Source organism: Zosterops lateralis, assembly GCF_965231275.1.
Source record: "Zosterops lateralis genome assembly, chromosome: 3".
Taxonomy (NCBI): Eukaryota; Metazoa; Chordata; class Aves; order Passeriformes; family Zosteropidae; genus Zosterops; species Zosterops lateralis.
This window is the reverse complement of record NC_139764.1, coordinates 59,866,555-59,881,660: the sequence shown is the minus strand read 5'-3', so window position 1 is coordinate 59,881,660 and position 15,106 is coordinate 59,866,555. Positions and strand designations below refer to the sequence as shown.

The 15,106-nt window shown below is 43.0% G+C and overlaps 1 protein-coding gene across 2 annotated transcripts in view; it reads right to left on the bottom strand.

Annotated features, from left to right (window-relative positions):
• PTPRK (protein tyrosine phosphatase receptor type K) overlaps window positions 1–7,684 on the bottom strand; it is a gene marked incomplete at its 5' end in the record, with an annotated part of 380,851 nt that extends 373,167 nt beyond the window's left edge. For both annotated transcript variants that reach the window (XM_083857316.1, XM_083857317.1), the window contains one exon: window positions 7,573–7,684. In XM_083857316.1, coding sequence (XP_083713442.1) covers window positions 7,573–7,684 — 112 coding nt within the window. The remainder of the gene's footprint in view (window positions 1–7,572) is intronic.
• Between the last annotated feature and the right edge of the window lie 7,422 nt (window positions 7,685–15,106).

Genomic DNA, 15,106 nt, shown 5'->3' with positions numbered 1-15,106 from the left:
GAAAACTGATACCATTTTGATCTTACTCCAGACTAATACCACAGAGGTATGATATAGATATAATGGAGTGTGAAAATATAAAATCAGATCATTTTTCTAATTAATAGCAACAGGACAAGTCTCTGCCAGGTCTTGTAATTTTAATTTTTCACTGTAGTGAAGAAGACAAAAGCAGTCTAAAATTTCAGTATTTCAATAGACTTTTATTTTTTTATTTAAACCATAAATCACTTAAAACCACACTAGGATTCGCAAAGAAACACAACCTGTATTTGGAAATAGTAATCTGAAAAATAGTTCAAGAAGTCAGTTATCCGGTCAAAAAAATAACTCTGAGCAGTTTTTAATTCACTTGAAGTACAGCCACAATTATTCTTCATAGCATTTTTGTCTTCTGGTTAATATTCATCAGTCATTTTTACTGTTACAGAGCAAGTGTTTACACACAAAAGAAAGCATACAACTCCACCTCAAAATAAATTGAGTAACCAGAGTGTAATAATTAGAATGAACATACCATAACTTAATTGCAACAGAACTTGGGTTTAAAGTATTCAACAGTGTCTCATAAGTCAGTAGAATTAATTTCACTACATAGTAGTTGAGAAATGGCTTCTTTTGCTATTCAATTAATAAACATAATCACATGCTTTTAGTAAGTGGCAACAGAAGTAAATGACTTTCTGACAAACTGAAAGGTCCAATCTTTCATACACTAGCTAACAAAAAAAACCTTCATATTACCTTAGTACTGGGCAAAGAACTGAATTTATTCACAGCACCAATCCTCAAGAAATTAAATCCCTCAAAACTTCTACTGAAAATGCAAACACAACTTTCAACTCCATGGCTTCCTAGTTAGAGCAGACCGAGTGACTCGAAATTGCAAAGTTAGTGTGCACTGCAGGTGACTTCAGCTGAGTAGTTTGCATAGTTTAAAACAACTGGTTTAAAGCCATCTGTAGTCAAGGTTTACCAGAAAGCAGCACAAGGTAATGACCTTTCTGACCTACAAAATTATGTATAGAAGGGTTTTATACTCAGCCAGATGATACAAAGTTGTCACCAGTGCCATTTACTACTGCCCAGCTGGCTCACTCTGGCCTTTAGAAACCATGGTCGTTTTTCCCCTTCAACCCACATTCACATCTCATGAGCAATGCTATTCAAAAACCCCAGAGGATGGTCAAGGACAAATCATGCATGGAAAGATGTGAAATCGCGGAAACCAGCTTTTAAACAGTTCCTGCTGCGCCCCAAACTGGGTGTCACAACATCCTCCAATTCTAGTCTTGTATCTAGGTGTCACCTCCAAGTTCTCTGTTGCTTGACATCACAATTGCTCTCTACTAAGTGCTATGAATAGGCCACTCCTTGTTTATACAATTATATAATAAATGCTTTAGCCATCTATTATAACAAACTAGCACATTTAAGCCCAGTTTGCTCAAAGCTGCATGTCAGAAACACTAGCATAACACTGTCATCAGTTGGCGTGCAGTCATCCAGAACACAGCCTCAAACACCTTCACCCAGTCTAACCCCTCCAGCTCCAGAGCAAGCTCTTCCCACCTCAATCCATGTCCTCCTGCCTGCTCCTTTGTACTTCCTTGGGTGGATGAAGTGCTGGCACGGTGAGAAGAGCGTAGATCCAGTGTGACTCAAACCAGTGCCACGTTCACCTCACATGAGCTGCACTGTGACCACAGCTGTCAAACCGAGCCTTCCCACCCTCAGCCCTCATCCTGCCTTATATCAGGTTAGGTGGCTGCACATCTTCCAGTGAACTAATAGGAAACTAATCCCAAGTCCCATCTTCCCTTCAAGGAGATTTGCATAAAGGCAAACCAACTCACCCACAGGCCACTTGGTGGCCAGACCTAGCACAGGCAAAGACCTGAGAGCCATTCAAGGGATAGAAATGCCCCCCTCTGGGGCAGCAACAATTTAAATTAGCTTAACAGCATAGGCAGATTGCAAATGAAGCTGTAAATCGAAGCACACACTTCTGGGAGCAGCACTACAAAGGCATCTTTTCATGACAATGATAAGCTATGACAGATGGGATTCCATCAGCACCTGAAAACACAAGGTATGTCCTAATTGACTCAGCTAACAGAACTGAGGGAATTTTTGGAAGCTTCCTATTACACATTCAACAGGATCTGTGTTGCAAAAGGAAGAGTAAGTAGAGATTTCACCAAAACAGTTGCTGACACTCAGTCACATACCGGCTCCTGAGAGGTGATATGACCAGGAGGACTACTGGATAGAGATCATACAAAGACATCCCAAGGACTCAAGAGCAAGAAGCAACGCTAGAGCAGTGCTGCAGATCTCTCTGCATGTTAATCCAGATACTGCCAATCTTTACATGTAAGAGGATAAACTCCTCTAAAATCACTTGTATCAACAAGAGCATATCAGGAAAGAGAAAGAGGCAAACCACAGTGATAAGCATTAAACTCCCCCAAACACTCAACATGAAGCCACAGGTCCTTCAAGAGCCTTGCTCAAAACCTCTCCTTTCTCCAAAAGAGCTGGTTAAAGACTCTCTCCTTCCCAAGAGTCCTACAGGCCACTGGCCCAGCCACCCCACAAACCATCATTTAATGCAATATCTCAGCTCTTCAGTAATGAAATAGTTCCATAAAAGTGTCAGCTCACAACCAGGAGTGAGACAAATGGTCAAAAAAGCCAAGCAAATGACAGGAATGATCACATTATGGATAGGGAACAGAACAGAAATCATTATTAAGTGCTATATAAATCCATCAGGCAGCTGTCTCATGGATGCTCTGAGCATTGTAGAACTGGAACAGAAAGAGAAGGCTGATAAAGGATAAAAAGAAGATATGGAATGGTAACTTCACAGAAGGTGGATGCAGCTGGACTTTTCTGTCTAGAAAAGAAATAGTAGAGTGGAAAAACCCTGCGTGGCATGAAGAAGGTAAAACAGGAGAAATTATTTTTCATCTTTTCATACAAGAGCTAGGATAAATACAACAAGCTATTTCAAAAAACAAAGACTATAGCTTTTTCCACACAACTTATAGATTCCTTACCACAAAGCAAGGCAAATGCTAAAAGCAATACAGGCTGAAAATGTCAGTAGGTACAATCATGGCTACACAGTCCAGTTACAGTATAAAATAGCAGCACCTGGTCACTGTGGACAGACAGTACTCAGAGGAAGTCACTCATCTTGCCAAAACACCCACTTCCCAAGTGCTCATCATCAGAGACCGAATACTGGACAATGTGGACCTCTCACCTCATCGTGTGCAGATTTCTTACTTTACCCCTGCCCCTGGGATTTTTTAATTTTTATTTATTAGCATAAGTAGATCTTAAATAAGAGCAAGACATCTTCCCTTGTTTTAAGGTGCACTGTGTATATCACTACCACACTAATCAAGCAGTACTGTGATTTTTAGACAAAAGGGACCAATTGGGACTTCCGGGATCATTGTGTTCTGGGTGCTTTCAATTTCATGTGAATCAGTTAAGTTCCAATTAGAAAATTTATATCCCTTGTATAAGTGTAATATGACACCTGAAAATACAGATAGATGAGTGATCTGTGAACCTGCAGTGCCATGGAAGGAGCTGAATATATAAAAGAGAAGAAAACATTCGAGAAAGAGGTGATGAAAGCAGGAAAACAATTTCACTTGTAATTTCACTCATTTTCCATGTAATTTGTAAATACGTTTTAACAGCTTGATGGGAAATAAAAAAGCTACTGATAAGTTTCTTACACATGCACGCCTACCTGCACCAGTGTCTCCTGCACATCTCACATATATGCAAATTGTAGTACATTCAAGGTAGAACATGACTGAAGCATCTTTTGCTGTTCTGGCAGCAAAGAGCTAATTTGAGTTAAATTACTTTAAAGTATTTTTAAATATTTGCAAAGAGCTCTCAGTTTCTTCTACTACATGATTACAAACAATAGATACGCTGGTTACAACTCCCATATATTTTTCTGTAAGTATATTTAATGGAAAAATAAATCTATAAAACAAATAATATCTTCTACTTTACCGTATCAAATTTTTGAGTCTGATTCCCTCCTAAAGACAGACTATAACAATTTTATCAGAGGAAGGGAAAAAGACAAGCTTAGAAATATTTACTCTTGCATGTTAATTTGTGACACTAACTGCTTCACATGGAAAAGTCTAAGAAATAACTATTCTAATAAATTATTTGAAATCATAAAACATACAGTGTTTTTATGCTTAACTCTCCCTATGGTCTGAAATACCACAGTTAAATAACTTCAAATAAGCTGATGCATCTAGAATTTTTATCCTCATATGTTTTGTTTAGTAATTTAAAACTCCACGCACTTGCACAGACACCATCAGAGGCAGTGCAATGCATATTTCTATCATCTAGTTGACAAGCCAGCAGCATTTTTCAAAAAATTCTTTTTAAAATATTCCTCTTTTTTTCTTCAAATTTGAAAATATGCAAATTGCTAAAAATAAAAATTTTAAAAAATATAAGTTTAAAGTGATTGAGTTGTGAAAACAAGCTGAACTTGTTCTTTATCGAACTGTAGGAGTTGCAGATGAAAGGAGGTGCTATATAAGGAATAGCTAGACTTCAACAGAGAACACACTGCCAAAACATTTTGGCCTAGATTCTGACAGGCACGCACCCAAGTTGAAGGGTCATGGAAAGCAGCGGTGTAAAGAAACAATCTACAGAGACCAGAAAACACTACACTGCGGATTAGGGCTGTGGTGGAGGAAAAGGGGCGGGGGAGGAGGGCAGAGAGAGCCTGCTTGGGGTTTTGTTTGTTTGGGTTTTTTTTTCATTTGAAATCGGGGGAGAAAAACAAAAGATACAATGTTTCGATTATGTGCAAAGGGAGCGGAGAGGATATACAAGCACAATTTCTAAGACAGCAACAAATTACAAAATGTATCTTGTTCTCTTTCCTAAATTTCTGCAGCTCCTTCTAATTTGCTTTCACGGAATATGTTAGAAGGAAGAACAGACGGCAAACTATCACATACAGTTCCCGAAGAAGGCCAACTTTCAAAAAATTCATGCTCTGTAATTTGATTAGACCCTTAATAAACACGTCAAAGTTTTTATGAAAAATTTTATGAAGAATTCTGGATCTTGCTATCCTTCATGCTCAGGAGTAGTACAGAGCATCATAAAAAGGAAATAAAAATCAAATTACAATAAGAGAGATTTGTGAAAGGTCCAGACCAACTTAATATCCTCATTAATGACAAAGGAAAATTAACAGTTTTCAATTCTTGCAATTCAGACAAGAAGAATATTAATAAAAAGGGAGCTGAGAATTAGCTAGATTTAGTTTAACTCAGAAAAGCACAGGCTGTTATATTATGGTGGTGATGGTGGAAGGCAGTCAAAGAAAGACGACTGCACAACAGTACTCATGTTAAACAACAGAGATCCCTAGGTAAAAAACCAAATGCTCCAGTGTGCACCAAAAAGAGAAACTTCTCATTGTAGGTTACAGAAAGGCTCTCACTGGGACATACCTTTGCCTGTGCATGCACTAACACCAGCAAACACACACACACACACACACACACACCTGGGACAGGCTCAGAATAAGTAATGAAACAAAGTTTGTGGCAGTTATCAAATTCACTAGGGCATAGCTCTACTCGTGGTTATCAAATGTATCTAATAAGAGCCCAAGAACCATACCTTAAACCAAGTACAATGACAGAAACAGCTACTAACAACCCTATTTCACTAAACCTTCAAGAATGTCCGAGTGTCTCCGATTAACAAATCTCTGACTGGTGCAATACATCAGTGTTTTTGATTCTTGGCAATAGAAACTAAACTCTCTAGCTGCTGACATGCTATACACACCAAAAAAAAATTAATCTTGTGTTTCCTAGATACAATTGTTCAACTCCTCGACAAGCTTCACCTACTCTGGTCAGAAGGATATTGAACATTCTTTTCCACTTACCTAACACATACCCCACAGTACCAACCTGACTGCTTGTACTTGCAATTCCAAAACGGGCTGCATGCCACATTTTCAGCAGAAAATACCACAGACCATATAAGTTATCAGAACTTCCTACTCTCCTTACACCAGTGAACAAGCTTATAAAAAATCTTTACGTAAGTGTTACCTTTGGTGTTAACATTAGTCTGATGAGTTAGGAGTAAAGCAAAAATCACTGGTCTGACTTAACTATGGTTTTGAATGAAAAAAATAACACGCTTGGGAATGTTTTATTTTAGCTGTTCCTACAACATACCAGCTGTGTAGATTTCCCTTCCCCTGGAAAAGGGCTCGTAGGTCCTTACATAATTTTACAATTCTGATACAGAGACATGAAATTATTCCCACCAAAGCCAGACACACAAGAATGGATATAATCTGCTCAGACCAGCACTGCTTCGCCATATTTCTTAATTGATGACATTTCGAATGTCTCAATTAAAAACTGATTTATAGAAGGTCCATGAGGAAAAGAAAAAAAAGCCCCCTGACTACACACGAGTTCTTTAAAGTCTCTAGAGTGTAGATACTTTTATAAATGGCACTTTTCGATTCAGTATCGTGTGATAAAGATCTCAAATGCCTGTCCAACTGATGCACCGATGCAATTGCAGGTACTATTCAAACCAGGGGGGGAGGGAAGAAAGAAGAACGAGAGCCTTAAGTCCAATTTCACCAATCAGTCCTTAGCGTAACACTTCACGGCGCAAACAATAAGAGCACGGTCACGATAAAGCTTCACCCCAGGCAAACGAAGGGCGCTCCACAAACTCCAGCGGGGCAGGTGGGGGCGGCAGTCGGGCACAGGAGAGAGACCCCGGTGCCCCCGCACGGCCCCGGCACAGCGCGGGAGATGCTGCCCCTCTCCCCGAGGGGGCCGCTCCAGCCCCGGGCTCTGTGCCCCGAGGCTCCCCGGGCCAACAAGTCCCCGCCGAGCCCGCCACAGCTCCCACCGCCCGGCCCCGCGGGCTCCAATTCCGCAAAACCCCGCGGCGCTGGGCGGCCGGGGAGGAAGGGGAGAGAAATCCGCGGCTTTCACACAAAACAGACGCCGACTCCACCGGAGCTTTCTCTCCCGTTTCTCACCCAGCACTCTGTTCTTGGTGTGGGGAGGGGGGATGCCGGTGGCCAGAGGCACCTCGTGTCTCCCCGCCCCACGCCTGGGGCCGAGGGGAGCGGCCGGGCAGGGAACCGCCGGGAAAAGTTTGAGCGGGGGCAGGGGAGACAACAGCTCCCACCCCGGCGGCACCCGGGAGGCTGGCCGGGGGAGAGGAGGAGGAGGAGGAGGAGAGGAAGGGCAGTTTGTGAGGTGCCCGAAGCCCGCGCTCCGGCAGCCCGCGCACACGCGTGTGTCCCCGCAGGGCGGGCGGAGTGTGGGGCAGCCCCTGTGCAGCTCCACCGCCGCCCCTCGGGGCTGGAGCCGGCTCCCGGAGCGCCGCGACTCTTCCCGACCCTCTCCCCTTCCTTTCCCTCCCTTTCCCGGCAGCGGCCCGGGCACGGCGCGACCCCGGCGCCTCCCGCCCTCACCTGGGCGCCGAGCGAGGACTCACCTGCCGAGAGCTGGGCCCGGGCCGCCCCGAGCAGGGCGGGCGAGCGGCCGGCCAGCAGGGCCAGCGCCGCCAGCAGCGGCAGCGAGGCGGCGGCGCCGGCCCCCCTGCCCATGCCGACTTGCCGAGAAGTTTCCGAAAGAGGCCGGCGCTGCCCCGGCCCGCGGCGGCGGGCGGAGCGCACCTGGACCTGCCCGTCCCGCCGGGGCGCTGGCCGGGATTGCCCCGCGCCGAGGGGCCCCGCTGCCCCGGGGCTGCCGCTCCGGCGGCGTCTGCGGCGCGGCGAGCGCGGCGGCGGCGGCACCGACTCCCCTCGTACTCCGGAGTTACTTTGCTGCCGGGCGAGCGGGGCGGAGGGAGGAGCCGAGCGCCGAGTCCAACCCCCGCTCCCCGGCACTTGGCACGGGCAACGTGGGACTCCGGCCCGCAGCCGGCTGGGCGCAGCGGGGCCCGGCAGCGCCTCCTGCTGCAGCGCGGGGGCAGCGCGCCTGGAGCGCCTCGGCTCGGCTCGGCTCGGCTCTGCCCGGATCCTCCGCTCCCGCCGCTCGGATCGCCTTTCCCTGGCGCGGCTCGGCTTCCCCTGGCACAGTTCAGCTCGGCTCTCCTCCGCCCTCTCGGGCACGGCTAGCCTGGCTCGGCTCGGCTCAGCACGGCATAGGAGCTGCTACGGGCGGTTGTGCGAGCCCCCCGCTCTCAGCCCCCCGGCCGAGGGGAAGCTGCCGCTTCTGGAGGAGAAGGAAGGAGCAGAGGGGCGGAAGGGAGACGGCACCGCCGAGCCGCGGGGCGGGAGGTCGGGGCAGGAGCGCGGCGGGTCTCGGGCTGGTGTCGGGGGAAGGTCCCCACGCCTCGGGTGGCATCTCTTGGCTCATCCCGCTCTTGGAAACGCGGTATAGAGATCGGGTGGCGAGCGTGGTGTTATCAGCGCGCATCAAACAGCCTGCCTGTATCCTCGAGTCAGGATTCGTGGTTTTGCTTTCTTTGGCAACACTTGTCTGGCTTCTAACGCCACTAAAAGGCTTGTTGTTCTCGATTGGAATGTTAATAAACAGTATTGCCGTTATCCTATCATTTCCACGCGTGGTCACTCTGTGACCTTTCAGACAAGTCTGTGCAGCTGTGTGACTGTGACACCCCTGGGCTGTGACAAAGGACACTCTCTCCTGATCCCGACCCCAGGGATGCCCTATGATAAAGGCCTCGTTCTCTGGTTCTAAAAGCACTGCAGGTCCTTACACTTCCAGAGCTTAGAACTCCAAAAATCATTTGGAATAACAGATTTGGAATAACAGATTTGGAATAACAGAATTCCACCAGTGCTGGAATTTATGTTTAAATAAGCATAATCTCCTCAAATTATTTTAACGTATTTTTTATTAGATTTTCTTTTTCGCGTGGCAGCTTGTAATTAGAGATGTTGTATAATGATTACAACTGAACCTGAAACCACTGGAAACTCACAGGTTTTATTGCAAAGTCGAAATTCAATCCAGGTTCATCAAAGGTTTGCTGTGATTCAAAATCCTTTCCAGCCATTGTCTGGCAATTGATAGGTTTGCCTTTAAGCCCCACAAGTCCTCAGGTTTTCACAGGAAAAAAAAAAAAAAAAAAAAAAAAAAAAAAAAAAAAAAAAAAAAAAAAAAAAAAGTGAATCAGAACATGTCATAGAAAATACAATGTAGTTCACACACACCCAACACTAAAAAAACTCTGCACCTGGAAAACCTTGTCCTTCGTTTGGGTGGAGTGAGTGAAAACCCACTTGCATGCTTACCCTGAGCTGTAAAATGATGTGCTTCAGTGAACACTGATTCTTTGTTTGAACTTCAAGAAGAATGGGAGCTGTGTGAGATGATCTCATGACACCCAGTATTTCAGGAAGGATGGGCCGTGTACCAGATGGGAATTTTTTCTGAGCAAGGTGAAAGAAAGAATTGTGCCAGCCCAGCTTCTGAGGCTGAGGATACATCACCATTTCTGTTGCTAATGAAAAAGATGTACCAAGTCATTTTGGTGAGAGGGAGTATGTGGATATCTGATGCCTGCCTTCGTGCTGGGAGCTACACAACAAATGCTGTAAAACTGACTTCAAGCCAGATAACTCGTGAGTTGTTTAGGAGGGCAGAGAGGGGAAGACTAATGTCTCCTTCCCCTTTATCTCCACGACAGGCTTGCAGCTGTCTCCAGTGGTCAGCACTGCAGATTGCCACATCTGGATTGGGGGAGAGGTTGTCAGGTGATGGTGAATGTGCAGCTCCAGGTTGTTGCTTATTTCATTGCTCTGAGGTGATGGATCCCTCTGATGATGTACAGTCATCTGGGCTTTTTGCAGATAGCTTACATATGTTCCAGTAGGAGTCTCTTGAGGTTTCATCCTTTCCCATTATTCCATTGCTATTAAAAAGCAACAAAAATATCTTGATTGCTATTCTTTCCTTGACTAGAAAGTTCAGGCTTGAGAGATAGGGGTGAGGTGTGCAGGTGACTCCACTTTTCCCTCAGGTGTGTGTGCATCTGTTGAACTATTATGCATAGTTCACTCTGTGTCCTTCTACTGTACTTGGCATCCTGACAAATACTTACACTTCAAGTTTGAGGGTTTTTTAACGCTATATGACATGAATGGATTTATTTTTACTCCAGCTTTTATATTTTTAGAGCTCTAAATGTTTTACAGTTTTCATATTTTCAATTAAGAGCAAGCAAATCTATATTTCCTGTCTTTTTAAAACTGTCAGAGCTAACAAACTGTATGCTAAATGCAAGTCTAATATAATAGCAGAAAGATGGAGACACCCCACAGTAACAGCTTTCTCTCCAGCCCGAGGGCAATTTGGAACTTAAGGAAGGTACAGTCTTCATCTTAATAATTGCAACATCTAAATAAAGTGCCAAATAAATCTCTGTCAATTTCAAGAAACTGGTTCTGAAACTCTACTAGATATCTCTACTCTCTCTGCATTCCCAGTTAAAAGTTTCCCATTATACTTTTGGGTGTTGCTAAGCCTGTCATAACATATTTTTAAACACAGGCTATCACTTAATTATATCTGTAACGACTGACAGATGTCTAGCACAATATATCATTTCACAGCAAAATATCTTATATTAGCAATATCTCTATATGATATATAGAATAGATTACACTATATGATAGAATCCATATGTAACATGGTATTTTCCTATGGTATTTGAACAGTATGTAAAGTCTAGATATGTTATAGTAAATTACATATTCCTAACTAGAAAAAGTATTTCCTTCTTCCTTCTTTTCTTTCTCGGGAACTTTTAACCATTGTCCTAGAACACAAGGAGATTTGGAGAGATTTAAATGAAATTTTTCAAAAAAAGATAGTCAAGTATTCTCATTATCCTGCTGCTCCCATCCAACTTTCCACCCCTCTGCACATTTGCTTCCTTTGAGAAATCTGCTCATTTATTTTGTGAGCCTTAGCAAGATCCCAGGCCTTGAAGTTCTGGCTCTTCGAGGTTGGAGATCCTGAAAAATATTGAGAATAGTGTCGATTGAGGCTTTCTGGGTGTAATCCAACAATGCCCATGGCAGGGGTTTCATTGTATTTTGACTTCTGAAAAAGATACTTCCACGAAATATACTTCAAATTTCAATTAAATGTGTTATTTTAGAGCCTAGTACTCACAGAGGCTTTTTCAGAACATGCTAATTTCACAGAGAATCAGCAGCCAACTCTCTTGTTTTAAGAAACCATGATACTGATATCCATGGACTGAAGAGGAGGAGACAATGCTGAGAATCTTACTGACGCCTTTCAACAGACTCCCCTTATACAGCTGTCTTTTGGAAGCAAATGTGGGGCAGTCAGAGGGTGTAAAAAGTAAATCATGTGTGCATAGGTGGACCTGAATAATACCTTTCAATTAGGAGCATCCCATATTCACCCAGCTGCTTGTGGTACATGGTTAGACCAGGACATGCAACAGGTGAACTGCCTGGTGACAGGGATATCTCTGCAGTTCTTGCTCACATTCTTCAGACCCCTGACATCAAAGCTAGTGACAGGCTTGTGTGACTGCAGGGATTACTGTGTGGTGTTTTGATCAGTCAGAGTGGGCTTGGTGATTTTGGAAGTATTTTCCAGCCTTTTCTACTCTATTCTATAATTTTTATAGTCTATTCTCTCATTCTGTAATTTCCCATCCTGAGCCTCCCATTCTCACTTGACCACCATTCTTGGCAATGTTCACCTTTCAGGGTAGAACTTTCCACCATCTCTCCAGAGATGGGATACTATTTGGGTCTGCTTGTCATTTCTGCAGTTTTGATAAAATAGCCTGTGATTTTTTTAAAAAAGAGCACATTTCCTATTATTGGTCAAATTGTGTCTTATTTTTTCTTTGAGAAGACAAAATAGTTGACAACTGGAATATAGCATGGGAATAGCCTTCAAGAAGGAGCGAGGCATGGCCTTGCTCTGAAATAAATTGTTTCACTGAATTCCATCCCTTCAAAACTTCATTTTACTGTGCATTCCTCATGCCAGAGTCCAGCCCAGAAAGAAACTGATCCCTGAATTTTTCTAAATATCAAAGAAAAAGTTCTGTAAAAGTCTCTGTTTAAATAGGGTCTTGTTCTGTAAGACATTATTTGGCTAAAGCAAGGGACACGGAGAGCTGGTGTCTGGAAGACAGCTAGTAGCTGAAACTCAGAATATCTGAGTGATTCATTGACCACTGATTATGAAGGCATTAAATTCCTCAGAACTTCTTGGTTTTAAATAAGTTCTTGCTACACATTTTCTGTATGTATGTGTTTAAGCAAATGCACCTTTCCACATTGCTTAGAAGCCTTTTACCAGTCCACTTCTATCCCCATGCTTGTTTTCCTCATTAGAAACATAGGAGAAAATATTGTTTTGTGCCATTGGAAAAGACAGCAGAAAGACTAGAAGTTTCTAACAATTTACAAAAGTATATGGCACTACTGTACTGGTTGCCCAATTTTTTAGATTATTGTACATGTACCTGCTGCTTGCAGTGGTTTGAAAGCATGTAGAGCTTTAAAGTCCACAACACTAAAGCTGAGCTTGAACTCAGCTGAAATTGTTCACTCAGGTCTTGGAACAGCTCCAAAAAGACACTCTATGTGCCCTGCAAAGAGTCATGAGAAACTGTGAAGAAAAAGGGACAGATGGCCTTAGAGCATTTGTTGCCACTGAAGTGCAGTAGACAGAGATCCAACAGCAGAGAACAGTTGAGTTGGATGAGGTCTTGCAGGTGTTAATCTGATGCAGTGAAAACAAGAACCTGATGGAAAAATGAATATAAAAGGAAAATATATAGATGGATTTTCTAGAGCTATCATTTTAGCAAAGGTTTTTGGGGCTAAATAGTTGTCTGTGATCAGGAGGATATATCACACAGTATTGCTTCTGTTTTCTTATTAGGTAAACCTGTATATACTTGTAGCTTGAGTAGACATGTACATTTAAAATTCAGTGAGTAAAAGGTTTGTAAAAAGTTAACCAATGAAAGAAAGAAACTTAAAATCAGCATGATGCAAAATGAAGTTGCACTTTTCATCTACCTTTGACCCTGGCTCAGCATGTTGTGATTAATACAAGAAACATGGGGATATTTTATGCATGAAAAAAAAAATGCAGAGCTGGGTAATTTTGTCTTGAGAACCTTTAAAAAACGTGCAGTTTGTGAATTGTCTAGTGACAGGCCTTGAAACACTTAAATATAATTTTGGGGGTGCGGTGGGTGAGAGGCTGTACATAACCCAGAAACATGTACTCACAGCCTAGAAATCCAGTTGTGTCCTGGGCTGCATCCAAAGCAGTGTGGCAGTGTGGGCAGCAGGGCAAGGGAGGAAATTCTGCCCCTCTGCTCCTCCCTGGTGAGAGGGGTGAGAGGAGACCTCCACCTGCAGTGCTGCATCCAGCTCTGGGGTCCCAGCACAGGAAGGACATGGACTTGTCAGAGCAAGGCCAGAGAGGGGACACTAAGAAGTTTAGAGGGTTGGAGAACCTCTTTTATGAGACCAGGCTAAAAAAATTGGGCTTGTTCAGCCTGGAAAAGAGAAGTGACCTAATTGCAGCCTTCCTTTACTAGAGGACAGTATACATGAAAGATAAAGAGAGAGTACTTACAAGAATATGTAGTGACAAGACAGGGGAAATGGTTTCAAATTGAAAGAAACTAGGTTTAAATTAGATACTAGGAAGAAAATCTTTACTGTGATAGTGATGAGGCACTGAAACAGGTTGGCCAGAGAAACTGTGAGTGATGCATCCCTGGAAGTGTTCAAGACTGGGTTGGATGTGACCCTGATCAACCTAGTCTGGTGGATGGCGTCCCTACCCATGGGAGCAGGGTTAGAACTGGATGATCTTTAAGGTTCTTTCTATGATTCTGTGACATCTCTTTTTCCAGGCGCCTTTTTTTTTTTTTTTTCCCAAAATTTAAGATATTTGGGGGTTGCAGAGGAGACCTCTCATAGAAAGAGACATCTGAAATGCATTTGTAACTGTCAAACCATGGGCCTCTTTACTGACAAAAATTTCAACAACTGCATTTGAATGGTGTGATTTATCTAGGGAGACTAATGGCATACAAGTCATCTGTAGCCTCAAGACCTCTCACAGTGCTGCTATGTCCAGTTGTGCTACATTCAGTGATCAGTTTATTAAGGGGGCTTGGAGGCATATTAATTATTTAGAAGTACAATAAATTGAGAAATCATTCTTCCTTCTCTTTATGCTATTCTTGAGATTGCCATTAGATCCTCAACAGCACACATTGTCAAAGTCTAACTTGAAAGAAGACCTATATCACAAAATCTTGAAGTGAAATAATTAAAGCTTATCAATCACAAATGACTTTTAAGTAATGCAGAACTCTGTAGTGTCAAGCAGGTCTGATGGGATAGGTAGCGACTTTGTTTGGCTTATCCAGGCATAAATGTCCTATACAGATTACTGTAAAACCTGTTACCAAAAAGAAAGAAAGCTATGCTTGGCTTGGATGAGACCAATTAGTCTCCCTGTAATAACTGTTGGTTTTACAGGGGTGTGTTCCAAGTTTCTGTGAGATTCAAATTTTTGTTTCCACCTCTTCTTGTTAATAGGAAATTGGTACATATGAGGGTGTTGAGGAGTCTGCCTGAATATAAAATGGTCTAAAGAAAACAACCCTGAGCATAAACAGCCATGAGTAAGTGACAATATAAAAAACATTAACCAATGCTCTGGCATATTTATCCATTATAAAGGAATTAATTCAGGTTCTTCCTGTTAACCAAGAGATGGCTATGATTTGAATAAGAAAGAGGCTGAAGGAACACAGTATATGATTCAACCTTACCCTCACAAATTTTAATGATAGCCAGGAATAAAAATTGGAATCTGCAATCAGAGAGTCCATACTCAAGGGAACAGGAATATGATTAAAGATATTTTAAGTTCAGGACTATAATCATATTTATTTTTGCAATCTCACTACCTTCCAACTGAAAGCAAAACTGGGTCCCATCTATATGCACTTCATATCTGTGGCTATA